The 18371-nt window shown below is 35.1% G+C and overlaps 3 protein-coding genes across 4 annotated transcripts; 2 read left to right on the top strand and 1 right to left on the bottom strand.

Moving 5' to 3' along the window:
* Positions 1-2737: 2737 nt before the first annotated feature.
* LOC143612006 (plasmodesmata-located protein 2-like) lies at positions 2738-6551 on the top strand. Its single transcript, XM_077086091.1, has 4 exons — positions 2738-2742; positions 5516-6273; positions 6357-6464; positions 6544-6551. Exons 1-4 carry the CDS (start codon positions 2738-2740, stop codon positions 6549-6551), a joined length of 879 nt encoding a protein of 292 aa, XP_076942206.1.
* A 1935-nt stretch (positions 6552-8486) lies between these two features.
* On the top strand, positions 8487-9486 carry LOC143612020 (uncharacterized). 2 transcript variants are annotated; one of them, XM_077086103.1, is made up of 5 exons: positions 8487-8729; positions 8821-8901; positions 8979-9038; positions 9129-9209; positions 9296-9486. In XM_077086103.1, coding segments are annotated over exons 1-5 (375 nt in total). In that variant the 5' UTR covers positions 8487-8728; the 3' UTR covers positions 9448-9486. The 2 variants fall into 2 exon arrangements, with proteins under 2 accessions (XP_076942218.1, XP_076942219.1); XM_077086104.1 differs by having other exon boundaries at positions 9275-9486.
* A 149-nt stretch (positions 9487-9635) lies between these two features.
* LOC143612019 (histone-lysine N-methyltransferase family member SUVH9-like) lies at positions 9636-14908 on the bottom strand. The gene is made up of 2 exons (XM_077086102.1): positions 12761-14908; positions 9636-10003 (listed from the first exon to the last, which is right to left on the bottom strand). Exon 1 carries the CDS (start codon positions 14792-14794, stop codon positions 12845-12847), a length of 1950 nt encoding a protein of 649 aa, XP_076942217.1. The 5' UTR covers positions 14795-14908; the 3' UTR covers positions 9636-10003; positions 12761-12844.
* Between the last annotated feature and the right edge of the window lie 3463 nt (positions 14909-18371).

Below are 18371 nucleotides of genomic sequence, written 5' to 3'. Positions count from 1 at the left end.
TAAAGCTCATTGATGAGCATTATAAAGAACAACACAAAGATCTTTGAACAGGCCCCAAATCCAGTAAAGCCATGTACTTATGATTCTAGGTCCATGTAAACCCTGATATTCAAATAATGCTTTGCATTGCAATCACTAGGTATAATTTAAAGTTGTAATTATTCATTTATTCTCATTGGATTTCCGCAAAAGCGGGATTTGTTCGATCTCATGGTAAGTAGTAAACACACCTTCAAATCCAACACCTTGTCACATTGTACTTTGAGTAAAGTAACAAAGTGTCTATTGATAGAAAGGCATAAAAGGTTCTAGTATTTGATCATCTTTATTGGTTGATCAAAGAATATGAATTAGTATAAAGTGCACAAAAGAACAATTAAAGCTTATCAATCTTCAATCTATGATTCCAAACAGGACATTATGTGCCTCTTTATCTTCCCACCTACCTAGGTATTGACGTTAACGTACCGAGCTTCTCGTCGTCTAAGTAACTGCATCATACGACTACCACAACATAAAAAAATCAACAACCCATGAGGTTCTTGTCCTTTCAAAGATGTGTTGATTTGAGCCACTGTTTGTGCTGTGTTGCCTAAGTGCTTTCATTTGTTTTCCCAAACACTACAATAATAATCCATGGTACAACTTCCATTTAAGCTTTTTTCGCAAAATTCTTACCCCTACACACAAAACTCCATGCTTCAAAAATTATTCGCCACCTTTTGAAGATTCTGCTATACTCTTTCACATGGCTCTCAAATCAAAGATTGTATTTTAGCCCAAAGTGCAAACAAGAAGACATTGATTTTCAGGTGAACTCATTTTGTCATCTTTATTATTTTCTACATGCAAGTCTTAAATCATTGTAGACTCATACTTGCATCACCAACTCAAGATCCAGGGAATTGTCTTTTCAGCTCTAAGAACATCACATTGCAACCATGCATATATAAGTGCATTTAGTGCTTATCTGCAACATAAATAAAAAGACATACTTGAATAACCAAAAGCCCTTTTGTTGTAATTTATTTGTCCACGCCAAAAATAATTGGCCTGTTTTGTTCTAAATCCACAAGGAATGGGTGTCACCTGATCTAATTGTTATATATTTTAGTGTAATTGGATTGACTTTTATCGACCAATGTAAATCATTACATACATTATACAAGTGAGCATGCTGGGGTCGACCTATCGGATTTTCGGATATTGTCACATTTATATCCTAAGTCAAAAAATGAGGGGATTTGTAACATCCGGTCCCTCGCAACACTAGTATTGTCCGTTTTGCTCACGAAGAGCGCACGGATTTGTTTTTGGTTGCCCAGGTGGAGATTTCCCAGGAGGTCATCCATCATGCTACTACTTCCAGCTGAGCACGCTTAACCGTGTAGCTCTCATCTCGTCCACTACCATTAAGCCCAAAACGCACTGGTGATTGAAGAGGCATGACATTTACTTATGAACCAATGATCACCGTTGTCCACAGCCGATGTGGGATTTGCCTAGGATGTTACAGGATTTTAATGAATATCTAAAATTTGAAATGATAACTTCCAAAGGCAGTACCAAGCCCTAATCTCCAAAAACTACTCAACCATCATTAGGTATGGTACGTTGGTTCTAAATTTTGCTCTCAGTTACATACTACGCTCTTGACCTTGTTTGAAGTACCACCAATTCAATCTGAAAGGACTGACGACTCTCAAATAATCCAAGTTAACAAATCCGAAATTCCCCAACACTTATTAGAGTTCAGGTTTACGTAAGTGTAAATTTAATTGAAAAATTCAAGTTTTTATGAGTAGTAAATTGTGTAGCGCATCATCTAAAATAAAAAAAAATAGCTTATTGGTCTATATAAAATACCACAACACCATTGAACTTAATATGTCCATGTACAAGCGTGTGACTGAAAAAAAAAAGTTACAAAAGCACCATGGTTTCTTCATCTTCGTACCAGCTAAGTGGGTTTCGATTGTTTGAGTTCGTGAAATACCTCTCTCGCCTACATATTATAGTTGAAATCTTCAATTGAAAGTTATATTGTTCCTAGAAACAAAATAAGGTTCTTAAAGAATTTTGTTGAAATTAAGAGTAAATAGATTAGAAGAAAGATGCTTAGTTGTAATCACTTTTATACATCATTTAAAGCATAATAACCACCTCCATGCACACGTGGTTGTAATACAAGCACTTACAAGAGTCATGGAATAGAATGAGAATCACAAAACATAAAATGCAACAATATGTAAATTTTTAAAAACCACTATAACCCTAAGCCTTGTGGAAGGGGTGTGCGGGCGTGCACCACGCCACGTTGACAATGTGAGGGTGGAACCCCTCCATGGAGAAAAAAGAGGGGGGGGGGGGGATGTGTAGAGAATACACCGGGCTAGGAGGGACACTTTCTGTTAATTTTTTTTATTATATTAGTTAATAATATAAACCAATCATTTATATCCATCTCACCCACCATCACATTTCATATTTCACCCCACTACAAGATATGTTCTTCGGTGTAAATTGTGAAACCAATTGCTATTCATGTGGTACCTATGTGGCATCATCTTTTGCTCACATTTCACATTCCCACAACACATAAACCTAACCTGGTACACAATTGGAACACAAGTTAACGATTAGAGAGTGGAACTTACCTTAAGACTCCACCCGGCACCCTGCTAGGTGAGCGAAGGAAGGAACTAACCTAAACCGAAAAAAGCTATGAGACTACTACATGCAGTAAGTCCGGGTTGAGTTGGAGGGCTCTACCTCCATCCATTGAGTAAAGGGTGGGTTGGTTGCCCTAATATTGTCACGCATGGTCACATGGATTATGTGGAGTAAGAAGAGAGAAACACAACTTGTGAAGCGTAATCATAACTAGAGGTGCACAAAGCGGTTAACCGGTTTTTTTTGCAAGAATTAACCGGTTAGATCGGATTTCCGGGTCAGGTAGTAACCGGTTTTGACTGGTTAGAGAAACGGTTTCGACCGGACGGGTTAACCGGTTAATAACCGAAAAAACTGATTTTTAATAAAATAATAATAAAAGAAATCGGTCAACCAGTTCGGTTAACCGGTTTTGAAATCACTAATATTACCTCCATTAAAGTAGTATTAAAGGAAAATGTTTTTAGATTAGGGATAAGCAAATGGTACCGGGTACTGGTACCAAACAGGTATCAAAACGAATTAGTATCAGTACCAATTTTTTTTAAAAAATCGTGACTGGCATTTACCGAATATTTGCCAACGGTACCGGTACCAAGTTTTTGAGATCCGGTCATTTTCAGTATCAATATCAAAGAAGAATGTGAGATCAGATTTTCAGGATCTATACCGGTATCGTATCGATCTCATATATATTTTAAACTGGGAGATATCTTCAAAACATAGATAGTTAAATAGTTAAAATATTCCATTTTATACCCTGTTATAAAAGAACTTAAATATATATGACTGACTTTACAATCAACGAGCTCGAAGAGAGAAGCCCAAGTTGAAAGTCTGGCCCAATTCTAAGCATCTATGTTTCTTGTTTGAGTTGGAGCTAGAGGTGCACAAATCTTGTATTAGAAAAACCCGGGTTGGGGTATAGAACCGGGTTCGGGTATGATCGCGTATTAGCTATATCCGGGTCGGGTTCGGATCCGGTTATTACCTCTAAAAACCATATCCTATGTATCGGGTTCGGGTTGTGTATAAAACCGGGTATTCTAAAACCGGGTATTTGAATACCCTATTTTTGGGTATTGCAAAAACCATATTTTACGGTTTTTTCCGGTTATAGATGGAATTTTTTAGAGGTTGCACTTTTTAGGGGTATTTTAAGATATTTTTCAGTTATTTTTCGGGTATATATTGGGTATTTGGAAACCTGGTTCCGGGTATAGAACCGGTTCGTGTTGTCGGGTATTACCGGGTATGAATCGGGTCCGGTTTGGGTACGGGTTTTGGTACTAGAATGCATACCATATCCGTACCCTATGAGTAGGATCGGGTTCTGGTATTAAAAATCCGAGTATAAAGAAAAACCGCTTCTGATTTTTTTTTTACGGGTTCGGGCTTTTTATGCACCTCTAGTTGAAGCTTTTAGGGCCCATTTCCATTAATTGATTTATTTTTATAGATAGAAAGTGACGTGGCATTATGGCCCGTAGTTCGCAGGTAAAAATTTTCAACGTTTTAATAAATACTTGAAACTAATTAAAAATTATGTGTGAAAAGTACTTTTGAACCGGGATTAATAAAAACTAAAGGTTTACAATTATATGGATCGATATCTCATGTCCCTAGTTCTAAAATTGTATAATCTTTCTAACGTTCTCTCTCTTCTTTCCACTAATATTCAATGATTTTCTCGGTCTCTTGTCATGGATTTTCTTGATCTCACCTACGGGTGTTCATGATTTGGTTTAAAACCGTAAAACCGTCCAAACCGATCATCGGTTTGGTTTCACGGTTTTTTTTTTTCAAGTTTTGGTCGGTTTGTTTCAAAAATTTCAAACCGTAGCTAACACTTTGATTTACAGTTTGTACCAAAAACCAACCGAATAGTACCAGACCGTATAATTTAATTATATTTAATTTTATATATATTTTACGTATCAATATTTGTAAGAAATACAAAGTGGTAATAGGTGATATGCATTTTAAGTGAATACTAATTGAGAATAGGATGAGCCCAAATCCCAAACGCACAAACGAACTATGAAACGGTGAAACCATTATTTTGATGTGTTTGGATGTTAAGTTTGCTAATTATTTTGACAGCTAGTTTATTTTATGTTAAGGTATTTTCATGTTTTTGAACAGCCTGTGTTTAGATGTGACTAGACGAATTGTATTTAAATACGTTAAACTTTCGCAAATTATTCAAAGCTCAACAGTCCCAAACCATAATTAGCTGTTTGGTTTGGTTTGGTTCGGTTTAAATGTTCAACGGTTTGGTTTTCTTTTTCAAGAATCGAAAACCATTACTAACGGTTTGGTTCACGTTTTGACCCAAAAACCGAACCGTGAACACCCCCTAATCTCACCTCATCATGTACATGTCCGTTGTCTCACCCCTCTCATCTACCAAAGAGTCTATGAGTTCACATGTAACAATGTCGTTTTTACGAATCACAACTCACTAAAGTATGACAATTTTGTACTAATCAAATTGAACCTTTTTAGCCTAAAACTATCTATGCCACTAATACAATTTATTACCAAAACTACCCTGCTAACAAAATGTGAGGCACAAATAGTAGATTATTAATTATGTACAACCAGACTTGCTCCAATTTTCATAAATATGAGACTGTACAGTACACACCTCTTTCTCTTTTCTTTTTCTTTTATCTTTTATGGGATAAGACAGCCTCCCTCCACAGTAACCTTCAGGTAGGCCACACTCTTTCACAGACCCAAAACCCTAATCTTTTTCACCACTTTACCAACCTCATCAAATCTATCTAAAAATCAAACCCCATGATTTGATACATATAAGAAAAATAATAAAAACCAGACCTTTCTCCATGACTTTTTGTTTCATCTTCACACTCCTTGTAATCACTACATCTGCAGTGGATAACACTAACTTAGTTTACAAAGGATGTGCAAACCAACCACTTCAAGATCCCAATGGTGTCTATGCATCTGCTTTGTCTACTATCTTTGGCACACTCATTCAACAATCTTCAAAGTCCAAATTCTACAAGACAACTAGTGGCACAGTGTCTGGTTTGTTCCAATGCAGAGGAGATTTGACCAATGTCGATTGTTACACATGTGTAAGCAGACTCCCAATATTAATGGACAAACTATGTGGTAAAACGGTAGCCGCCAGAATCCAGCTTCTAGGTTGTTATATGCTTTATGAGGTGTCAGGGTTTGCTCAAATATCCGGAATGGAAATGTTGTATAAAACTTGTGGGAAATCGAATGCGGGTGGGAGCGGGTTTGAGGCGAGGAGGGATTCGGCTTTTTCGGCTTTGGTAAATGGTTTAGGGAGTGGGAATGGGGGGTTTTATGCTACTAGTTATGAGTCCGTGTTTGTGTTGGGACAGTGTCAAGGGGATTTAGGGACTAGTGATTGTGGGAATTGTGTTAAATCCGCGGTCCAAAGAGCGCAAGTCGAATGTGGGGGTTCGGTTTCGGGTCAAGTTTATCTTCATAGGTGTTTCATTAGTTATAATTATTATCCGAATGGGACACCGAAAACAAATAACCCCTCTTCGTCCTCGTCTTCGTATTCGTCGCCTTCGTATTCATCCTCTACATCAGGTGTGTATTACTGTATTATATAGGTAACATATATTTGCATAATATTATTTTGTAACGTTTACTAACTACATTGTGTGTAATAGGGTCGAATCCGGGTAGGACGGTTGCGATTATCCTGGGAGGGGCAGCAGGAGTTGGGTTTATAATTGTGATTTTGTTGATTGCTAGGAAGGCAATGAAGAAAGATGATGGTAAGTTAGTTAGTTAAATTATTATTAAGGCAAAGTTAATGTTTTTTTGACTTTTAACTGATTTTGTGAACATGAACAGATTATTAGTAAAAGGGGGTCTAAAATCTTTCAATTTTGGAGGTGGAAAGTGAAGGTATTTGTTTTTGGTAGATTTAGATGTTAATGATGATATGAATATTAATATGAGTATCTAGGAATATGATTCTGTAATTGTAAGAATGAATGATTGAATGATTGAATGTTTGTCTATGGTGAAAAAGATAATTGGTAAGAGTAGTAGTGTTATTTTTTTACTTTTTTATTTTTTATATTTATTGGATTCTAAGACACAGGCTCAAAGGCATGTGGTGAATTGTCTCTTAGTGGCCTCGAATATCTCCCTTTTGATTTCTTCAATCAATTTGTCTATGTACGATTTCAAAGCTGGAAAAGATTTTCAAACATACTTTTATTTCTTTATTTTTTCTTTTTCATGTCAAAACTTTAGATGTGTGGGTGACGTTTTATTTTGGAAATGTATCGTCTTTTTTGTTATGATGACATAAAATACCTAGTGATGGTGCATTTGTGTTATTCGGAATTCTATTTAAATGATTTTTTTAATAACTTACCGCGGTTATTGTAAGTATGTGCTCTGGTCAAAACAACGTTCAAAATTCAGTTTGGAACTTTTGTTTGGTAGTGACGACCGTCAGGCGTCAGCTAAAACCAGTCACATGTGAACTTATATTGTTTTACATATGAACTAAATGTATATACTCAAGTGGGAATCAATATTGATTAAAATATGCAAATATATCTTTACTAAATTTACAACAATTCACCGAAACATTGGTATGGTAATAAAAAAAGTCCCATAATAAAAACGATGTTAGTTTTTTAATATTATTATGCGCTTTAACATATTTTAGATTAGAAATAAAAGCTATTTGCCGTTCAAAGGAAAAAAGAAAAAAAGAAATAAAAGCTATTATGATCATTATTGAGCTGGGGTTTGGGTCTTCTTGGGGCCAATAGGGAGAAAAATTTAATTATTTATAAAATTGCTATGCACTAATTTAAACAGGTCCATCCATGAGATTTCGATGCCCCAATCGGCTAGTAAAAAGTAGGCCTTTGTGTATAGCTTTTTTTTATTAGATCGACGATAAATGTGATAATAATAAACAACACAAAGGATGAAGAGCTCTAGCGTGACATTCGAATATCACAATTCGTTCTCAAACTGATGCGGATTATAAAATATGGATATTTGTATTGAACCAAGTACTTAACACATATGGGTTAAAAAATGATATTGTGAGCTAAATAAAATGAGTATTAGACTATCAATATTGGGAATTTTTACTTTACTCTTTTAGTTTATTTTTATTCAGTTTAGAAAAAATGATTGGGTTAAAGGCTCTGTAATACTAATAACGGCCCCTTGAATTTGTTTTGACTAGCAACTTGAATTAAAAAACATCATTACCCGTTTAAAAAGCTTAACCGAAAGAAAAAAAACCAAGATCACATACTAAGTAACGGGTTTCTTAACCACGCTACCCAATTCAAATTAAAATTACAATTACGAGAAAAAAACCATAAATAAGAAACCGAAACAACATAATCGAAAAGAAAATCTTTCTTATCAAGTTTCGTATAAAAAATCGTTTCGTTTCAAGTATTCCAAATAAGCCACCAAACAGTGAAAATAATCAACTGAACCACATATTTTTTCTTCTTCACTCATCAAGACAACCAATTTATTTAATTAACAAACGGCCCCTTTAATTGAAATAGGGATTTAGAGTAAGTATTGGTTAATTGATTTAATTATTCTTATGTCAAAAGTGTCTCAATTAAAAAAATAAAATCTGTATGCTGACCTTTTAAATGTTGTTGAAGATGTGTTTTATGTATTGTACAAGCTAAATAATCGATTATTATGTGGTGGAGATGTATTTCAGTGTTTTTTTTATTTCTTTTTAATTAATTCAGCTTCACGAAACCTTTTGACTTTGAATTTGAGTGAGTGGGATCCAATTGGCCGACCACTTTTGCTAAGAGGCACATTTTACATATACAAAATCTTTGCGTTGACCGCCACCTATGTTGACCTTTATAACACGATTTCATTATTGAAATCCCAGTTTGATAGATATCATTTTCTAACTTCTTGTTCTTGAAACATCTTTTTATGGTGTTGTAGACCTTCAAGTTTGGACTACTCTTAAGTCACCTAGAATTATAGAATATCAACTATCTTTCTTTGAAGAAAATAAAGTATGATTATATTTATATTCATTTTCTTGCTTCTGTTCATCTTAGGCTATGCAATATTATTGAACTGATTTTGGTTTTTGTGACATGAAAGTGTATCCAAAGGTTAAGGTAATACAAGATGAAGAATATGATGATCCACCATCTTTATATGATCATCCTTCTACTTCTCCAGGTTTTTGTAATATCCCCTCGTCCGTCTTTATCGTTTTTTTTTTCTTGAATAACCATTTAAGCGTGTCGATTCTATAGAACATAAAGACGGTTACACACCACCGTACGTGAGGGTTCCTATTTCAAGCTCCCTCATGGGTATGATATGATATAAAGATTTGAATTTCGTAATCCAACCTTAGCCTTTGATAAGATCATATTTATTTATGTATCTGTATGTTGAATCAGGCAAGGTCAACAGGAAAGTTGCTGAGACGAATAGCAAGTCAAGTTCTGTGTTGCCACCAAGAGCTGTTTTATCAAGTCCAGGTATTGAAGTATAGACTATATATAATCACATGTTGCATGTCTTAAATGGGAAGGTATAAATGAAGTTTTGGGTGTTGTGTAAACAGAGAATGATACAATGCTTGGAATGAAAACCAAAATCAAAAACAAAACAAAGATACAAGAGGCAGGTTTGAAGGATCATAATTCGTGTCAAAATAGGCATGTCAAGTGCATAAAGTCTCATGAAATCGAGAAGAAAAAACGCGCATGGAAGTAAATTATTATCAACTGTGGTTGATTGATGATATATGTACAATTACAGAGCAGAAAATATACATATTTTAGGACTTGGTGGTTTGATATTTCATAAGTTCAGCTTTTTCTTAGATAGTCCACACAGACTTCAAACATTTTAGTCATGTTTTGATAAGTAATAAATGAAAAAAGGAACTAGCACTAGAAATGGATTGATAATGTCAATACAAATATCAAATGGGCAAGTCTCTAAAAATGAAGAAACATAAGACTTAAGACCAGAATCAACTTATTTAAACATTTGGTTTGCTAACAAACATTGTAGGAAGTTTGAACTTTATATATACATACATGTTAATAAGTATCATTTCTGATCCTAACACATAAAAGTCTACAACAAAATTCACCAGCATTTTAATAATCCTAAAACGATGATCCGCTGTAGCTAAATAACAACCTACTTTCGCTCTAAAATCCCTTAATTTAACATTCCCCACCAGAAGTTGGGAAAAAGCCACGGATTGACAACCAGCAGAAAACCTTGTCAAAGAGTTGCCAACCAATCACTGAGTACCTGTCTACAAAATCCAACAAAATTCAAGCAAAACTTAGAAGACGAAACCAAAATCAATTGTTTACCGTTACCGCTTATTTTAGGGAAAAAAGTTTTCAGTAACCAGTCTGAGATTGCTTGTATTAAAAACAAATGATTCTTGTTGGATTCAAACTTACAAGTTTACTCTTAAGATGAAATAACATGCCAATTAGCTATTTATGTTGTGGTATTAACAATGCAAGAAACATAGACATAAAAAAATGTTCAAAAATGAGGGGCATGCTTGTTCATTAAGTGTCAAACCAACCAAATGATAAGAAATTCAATGTGATATATCGTAAAGTTAATGGAACTATCCAAATACATACTAAGGGGAACCTTGAACGTGATATATATGTTAATTATGTCTATAAATCTATGTGTTTTGAAGAGATTTGGTGAGATTATTGACAAGTTGAAATCTTGTCTTGACATGAATAGGCTGATTAGGTAGAGGGTCTGTTTCAGTGCGCCTACTACCTGGTCCCTAATTAGATGACTGTCGACCCTATATGTTTCGTCCTCTTAAAATACTTTATTTTTGGCTTAATTATAGAATATCAGCTATCAAAATACAACCGCAACAAGTCCTTAAAAATGCAACCCTGAGTTCTCTAAGAAGGCGACAAACCCATAATCCCATATCATCTCTAATGTGACACCAACCATGGCTGTATACTCTGACTCAACACTCTACTTACTCTTCCGGAACACTAAGATTTCCTCCAACAAACACAATATACAGTCGTATACAATCAATAAAACAAGACATACATCCTATCTTAGAATCTCGAAGTCCTTCCATCTCCCTCCTCAATAAATGCATTATACAAACATGAAACCCCTCAACATATACCGCAATACACGATGAGCAGCATCCTAGTTTCCGCTGTATGTTGTGACCAAAAACTGACTCGGATCACTTATAATAAAAGTATATGGTTGAGTAGCTGTCAAGTAGCTATATTTCCCAGTAAGTCGTTTGTCTTATTATAGATCCTTCATTGAGCCCTCATCACCTAGGACTTGAAAGAGCTTCGATAGTTCGAAGTAAGAAATATGGGCTATCAACTGGCTTGCAACATAGTAATGTATGCCAAGAAAGTATTGAAGTTGGCTTGCAACATACTAATATGGAACTGAGACTAACGCTGTGTTCCCGAGATAACTTAACAAAAGAAAGGAAATGAAAGGAAAACTTTATTTTCCTTTCTTTTCACACATCCAATCTCTTTTCCTTTCCTTTCCATTCAATTCTTTCCATTTTGGAAAGAAACCTTTAACCCTTCAAAACCTCACATTTTCCCTACTTTTCCTTTCCTTTCTCCCCTTAAATGAAACTTGGGAACACAAGTTTTTAACTTTCCATTCCTTTCTTTTCATAAAAAAAACTTGGGAACACACTCACATCTATCTTTCCTTCTATTTCCTTTCCTTTCTCCCCTTAAGTGGACCTCGGGAACACAGCGTAATGGAACTGTTTGGGCTCCCTAATCTCAACATAAACAACCACAACCACCCTTCAGCCGTGTGTGAAGAATACAAAAGTGAGAATATGCACTACGAACCATCCCAAACTCTCCCATAGTCCATAACACAACAAAATCAACCAAGCCATGCTTAGGCAATGCAAACAACATAATTTGACTAACATGACAAAGGCTATAAAGAAATTTTGAAACTAACGGAACAAAAGACAGGTTTTGGTTTGTCATGTACTCGTATTGCTGTTCCAGTGTCATGAACAAGGTATAAAAAACCATTACAAGTCGAACATGACGTCCATTTTGGCATTGCTCCTCCTGGATCTTCAAATAAGTAGTCGGTGGGAATAAGGCATGTGATTCCTCCTCATGTCTCAAGAACCGTGTAAAGTAATCGGTGAATGTAGAATCACCTTGCTTGGTTGTCGTGTAGGCATGAACCACAGAATAAGCATGAGACAAGGATTCCTTCACCGAGAAGGATAAAGAAAGACGTCCCACAATCCTTTCACAATATGAAAGGCTAGGGCAATGTTAAGCATTTGTGTCTCCCTACCATTTCACAAAGCCATCACGCCACTCCCCTGTAATCAAACCAGGAGGTTCCTTATCCAAGCTTGCAAGGCCTTTATGAACAAATAGACTCTACGAGCTCCAATTACAAGAGTCTAGTTTCACGAGGATGCGTTTGGTGGAAGCTAAGTCAGTTATAATGAGACGATCTAGTTTCTAGATCAGCGTATTTTCAACTCCCATTGAAACGGATACAGTTGAGAACCACTTATTGAACAAGGAAAGTGGCGGCAATGTCGATTCAAGTTTGGGCGGCGGCTAGGGTGGTCTGTACCATATTGAGTGACATGCTAGTACATAAAGAAGATAATCCTAATAAAACCTGGGTTTGCCCGCGAGCCATAAACTAATAAAGCATATAACTAATAGACTATATACACTTAACATATATAACAAGATTTATAGTTGAAATGCCTATCAATGATTAACAAATATAATAAGTAACAACTTTATATCTGCCACTTAATAGAACTTAGGCATCCAAATACTGATTCAATTTTTTCCTAATTACTAGGTTCAGTTTAGATGCGAGATTTCAATTTTAGAAACAGGAAATAGCCTAACCAGTATGATTAAACTGTATGGTATTCAAGCAATTCATTAGACATAGTAAGACAAGAAAAGAAAACACAAATGCCAATATAATTTTAAGATGATTTGTGAAAATATGGAACTGTAGTTACCTCAGTGCATCATGTATCCCGGAATCTGCATTGACAATTTGACAGACATAAAACAAAACAAACAAACCACATTCAGGAAATGATTCAGTTACAAATGGATAGCTTCCCCATCCACTCATCTGCAGCTCCATAATCAAGACTAAGTTCCCGCATGGGAGGAATATTCTCCATAGCAAAAAGCATAAGGTGAGGAAACGCAACATTTGAGTGATCATAAAGCACCAACTGAACTAAAACATTTGGACAAGAACCATGGCTCATATAGCATGCAAGATTCCTCATTCTAGAAACATCCATACCAAAATCCAAAGGCGGTACACTCGGGTATGACGGACGTACATAGTCAGAGAATATCTGAGTCAAATCACCCCATTCGGCCCATCTCTCACCAAACCGATTCGGATAAACTAAAGTATCCCCATTCATTGCGAACAGTTGCGCTTGCTCCCTCGTGAGCACAACTCCAGTATATTCACAAATAAAAGAACCCGCTTGTATCAAATCCAACGATCTAACTCCCCAACCCGTTTCCCTCGATCTAAACACTTCAAACCTATTCCTCACGCCCTTTTGGCTAACACGGTTTTGACAACTGGGAGGACAATGACAGTGAGGTCCACATTCAAATATCACCGGTTTTCCTCTCACCAAAAGACCATTCGAATCATAAGCAAACCCGCCTCCGTTTTTCTTAGCACAAAAACAATCTTGTGAACATCCACCTACACAATTACACCCGCCACCCTTTACGTGATACACGAAAGGTGGGAAAACAGACGTCACTAAATAATCATAATACATCGGCTCGTGATTACTATCAATATCATTAAACAGAAACACGGGCACGTTCTCCTTCTTCATCGAAATATCAAACGAGGCGTATCCCGTAGGTCTAACCTCTAAAGGTTTGGTTCTTAAATTCTCCGCGAACTTAAGAACCGAACTACCCATTTCCACTTGATTCTCGATTCTAACAAGCTTAAACTTAAACACCCCAAACCCCGATTTCCCAACGTCAAACCACGCTTCAACTATTTTATACAACCCATCGTAAACATACACTTTCCCACTCGCACTCCCTTCATACCTAAACCCTCGTATCACGCGTACCTCAATCCCGTAATGCATACTTCTTTCCATAGCAAGATTCCCGCCTTCGAGCTTCTGATGAACCACTTGCCTCGAATGCTTATCTTGCCCACCATGCCCAGTGTACACAATCACATCACCCGCGTCTTCATCATCCTCATACCCACCCGAAACAATCACACTAGTGGCAATCGGCTCCCCATTCGAACTCTGCGTCGACGTCAAGTAATCAATCCCCGCCTGCGCCTGCCCGTGCATTCCCACAACACACAACTCCATCCGAAAAAAGAACACATCACCCACATTAACCCCGGGGATCGCCCCGACAATCCGCTTATCCCGATTCAACCAAAGCCCGCGTTCTTTCATAACCGAAGCGGCTTTCAAATCGCCCCGAGACCGCGGACTGCGCACAATCTCGAAAGTCCTTCGCTTTTCGTCCTCGGCGACAACCAACACCCTAAGAGAATCGTAAATCATTCGGGTTTTACGCATAACCTCTCGAAAATACCTCTCGTCTTCGATACCGAGGTTCGTAACCCTAACCAGTTCAGACGAGCGAGGTGGGTCTTTCCGGCGAGAGGAAGCAACGGCGGTGGAACTGGAAATATGGGTTTCATCCGGGTCGGGTACGGGTACGATTGCCTGTGCGTCAGGATCCGTAACGGTGGGAAAGTCTTGGAATTTATTATCCGTATCCGTATCGATTTGTTGGGCGAATGCTGTACGGAACATCTCGGATATCCGGTTGAATTCTGAGTAGACATTGGTCTCGTCGTTGCTCGGTTGTGGGTGTGTAATTAATTGATTAGGGTTAGGGTTTGGGGGGTTTGAAGAAGGCGGTGGTATGACGTCAAGGGGTTCTAATTTGGGTTCGATTTTGGGGGTGATTAAGGTGGTGGTAGGAGGATCAGGACAGAGGTTGAGGTCAATTAAAGAACCCATTCAATTGAATTGAATTGAATTGATTTCGAGAAGAAACTGATGATGAAGAAGATGGGAGTGTGGTGTGTAGTGTGAGGGAGCACGTAGTACAATACAGATGACACACCACATTATTATTATTATTAACATTAACATTTCTTTTCTTGGATTTACTTTGCTTTTTTTTACTTTCTTTTCTTCTTTTTCTTTTTAACCGGGTACTTTTTTAAGTTAGCAACAAACTTTTTAAATGTATTATTGGTTAAATTCATTCTATCGGAATTTGAGATATGCTCGTCTTTTGATATAGACAAACCTTTACATAAGGATAACGCCGTTAACACTCGCCTGAATGCACGACAGTGCGATAAGGTAAAACTCGTTCAATTCAAGGATCCAGCTAGTGAACGTCACATACTCGTCTAGTCTCCCGTAATCACCTGATATCGTTGAAACTAAACGAAAGTGTAATAATCAAACAAGGGCCGACTCCGAGAAAGCAAAAAAAAAAAATTAGGCCGTAGGCGGAAATTTTTTTGGGCTTAAGTAAAATGAGTATTTTGTTTGGTTTAAAAAATTTAATTTTTATATTGGTTTACTTGTTTATAATTGAGTTGTGTAAAAAGTTTTTGTATAAAATTAGGATTAAACATGGCTCAAATGAGAGTAGAACCCATAACCTTTGGGTTGGGACTTGGGAGTAGTACCCCTTTGCCACTAGACAAAGCTAATAGTTATTTAATTTAATTTAAACAATAAATATACATTTTGTTTTAATAAAAATACATATAATTTATAAAAAAAAAAATTCGGACCTACAGAATGTCAGGTTCATGACCGGCTCTGAATCAAACATGTGTCATATAAAACACCAAGTTTCTTCTTCTTTATCACTCATTCTTCTTTAATAATAGAATTTAGCCTTAACTGAGGATGTTGATGGAAAGGTTTACTCATTCTTTTTTAATAATAGAATTTGTTTGTAAGTAAATACTTTTGACACGTCGTTCTAGTAGTAACTTTTTTTTAACTTACATTTGAAAAAAATCAATTTATATTTACTAAACAGAATCATACTTCTTGACATCATTTTGTGTTCATTTTATATTCATGTCTCTCACATGACATGAAAGCCTGAAAGTTTATTATTTAATAAGATTAGTTAAAAACGATATTTTGGTGTGTCCAAATTGTATGACCCTAATGATGTGGTACACTTAACACAAAAATGACTAAAGTTATCGTTAACAAAGTTATACGAGCCATATAACAATTTTGTTTTATCTTGCAGCTCGTATGATGATAAGTTGATAATACTTGATGCATCATGTATGTATAGTATCACTGGTGTATCTATAGCAATACCTCAAGATTTCTGTAAGTTATCTAAACAATATTTAACTCCCTTTTACTTTTCCCTTTATACTTTTTTTACATATTTTTATAACTAGATTATTAAGATTTTTTTAAAATAATAGTTTTCAAAGGTACCAACAAACCTATTCTTCACGACTTTGTCATATACTATTATACTAGTAATCTTTCTCGTTTGTATCGCATCCCACCCATAAACGTCCAAAATGCTGCTCTACAACTACTCTAAAATCAATAGTTGAAAACACCAATTTTAAAAAAGGTTTTATTGGTTATTCTATCAATTTATTTGTGTAAATGATCCGTTCAATTGAGTTGCTCGAAAGCCAAATAAAGTTATAATAATAAGTTTTAGAGGCATTGTGAATGATTTAGACACTATCACAACGACCTCACTTCACCTACAAATTTTCAAATATAGTATACTAGAGTAATCACTAAACTTTTCTCTTTTTATTCTTAAAGGCCACCACTAATAAATTTTAGTATTTCTTTACACATATTTAAAAAATTATTTTTAACACAAAAAATTTATTGTTGTCACATGAGATACGCTTGCGCCAAATGGCACCTATCCGGCTATCCTTGCATTCTTATGGTATGAAAATTTGTGTCCTTGACTCATCTACCTTAAATATTAGTACTAATAAAATCTAACTTTTTTTATTAGTGTTTGTATTGTTAATACTTTGCCCCGTTTGCTGTGACGAATTGGATTTCGTGAATCACATCTTCGTATCTTCTATACTTGCTCAAGCAGTTTGGCAAACTATCGTCTAATGGTGTAAGCTATTGAACTTTTTTTAGCTTTTAGACATCTAGTACATACCCGTAATTTGTTAGATCTAAATAAGTATTCCTTGTTATCAAAGCGGAAACAAATGTGTTTCATGCCGTCTTCTTTATACGATTTGGTGTATTTGAAAGGCCATGAATGATAAGGTATTCGATAGAAAATTGGCTCAATAAAGTAAAATAGCGTGATGAGAGACATAAGGGGTTTTATAGTCCGAAATAGATCTAGAGAGTTGGCTCTGAGATGGGATAGATGGAAGTCGTTTAACTTGTAACAAAGGTGGTATGGGGGTGGTTATGGACTTATGGGTATATTTTTGTTTGCATTAGTGTCCGGTCGATTATGTAATGTCATTGTCTTTGGGTATGGTTAGCATCTTGCTAAACCTGGTTTTCATGTGTTAATAAATTTCTTTTGTTGGTTGTTATAAAAATAAAGATAAAATCATACTTTAAAAGTATTGTAATGGTACTAAAACAAACAATGTGAAAGAAATAAAAAACAATAAACATACTCATACGGGATATAAAAGTTAAGCAAAATTACATATGACAATTAAAATGGTAAATAAGTACGAGTGATTTTATATAAAAACTAATGACTTTTTAGATAAAATAAATACTTAGAAAAGTTAAGTTTATATCATAATTAATAATGTTAGTATTATGAACATTTAAAAAAAATTATTTGGCAATCAGAACATGTAATGAAAATGATAAAACAAAATAAAAGATTAATAAAAGTACACAAAGGTTAAGTAAAATATATAATAAATACTAAAATGGTAAACGAAGAATGCAAGGTAAAAAAAACACTGATGACTTTTTTTTTTAAGATAAACGGGATACTTTTCTTTTATATATATATAAAATGATTATCTTTTGTAATAAAGAATGATTATATCTTTTCAAAAATATATGATTTTATTTTATAAATATGTATCCATTCGTTACACATTTATAACTTTTGAAATCCTTACACGTTTATAACTTTTGAAATCCTTATAATACATAAAACTAATATAAAATAGAGACAAGTGTTATATACTTAAACATATGGGGGTCATTTCAACCTGATAAGACTATGGGTGGCATAAAATAGTTGATTTTCACGCAACTTGATGAATAATAATTGATTTTGTGCATCACTTGACGCACAAGGATTTTTTATACGATTATGTCTCTTGGCGTGCAAATGAGATGCATGATTGTTTTTCATTGGATGAAAATATTTGTAAAAATAAAAATCAAGCTCAAATTTTAGTAAAATAAGTGATTTTTTTATCTTCACAAATAAAAAAGAAATGATTTTTTTACAAATATGTATTCATTCGTTATGCATGTATAACTTTTAATATCTTTATAATAATAATAACAATAATAATATATATAAATAAATAAATAAATACAATTAATATATAATAGAAAA

This window comes from Bidens hawaiensis, unplaced genomic scaffold (genome assembly GCF_021521415.1).
Source record: "Bidens hawaiensis isolate Kalapana, Puna unplaced genomic scaffold, B.hawaiensis_p1.1 tig00032923_1, whole genome shotgun sequence".
NCBI lineage: Eukaryota > Viridiplantae > Streptophyta > Magnoliopsida > Asterales > Asteraceae > Bidens > Bidens hawaiensis.
This window is presented reverse-complemented; position numbering and strand designations above follow the sequence as displayed.

What these genes read in the sequence shown, in the direction of transcription:
- LOC143612006 (XM_077086091.1), top strand. An exon ending in GTATTCATCCTCTACATCAG is followed by an intron (nt 6,274 to 6,356) that starts GTGTGTATTACT and finishes TGTGTGTAATAG; the next exon opens with GGTCGAATCCGGGTAGGACG.
- LOC143612020 (XM_077086103.1), top strand. An exon ending in TCATCCTTCTACTTCTCCAG is followed by an intron (nt 8,902 to 8,978) that starts GTTTTTGTAATA and finishes TCGATTCTATAG; the next exon opens with AACATAAAGACGGTTACACA. An exon ending in AGCTGTTTTATCAAGTCCAG is followed by an intron (nt 9,210 to 9,295) that starts GTATTGAAGTAT and finishes TTGTGTAAACAG; the next exon opens with AGAATGATACAATGCTTGGA.
- LOC143612019 (XM_077086102.1), bottom strand. Translation starts at nt 14,794, where the DNA reads ATGGGTTCTTTAATTGACCTCAACCTCTGTCCTGATCCTCCTACCACC.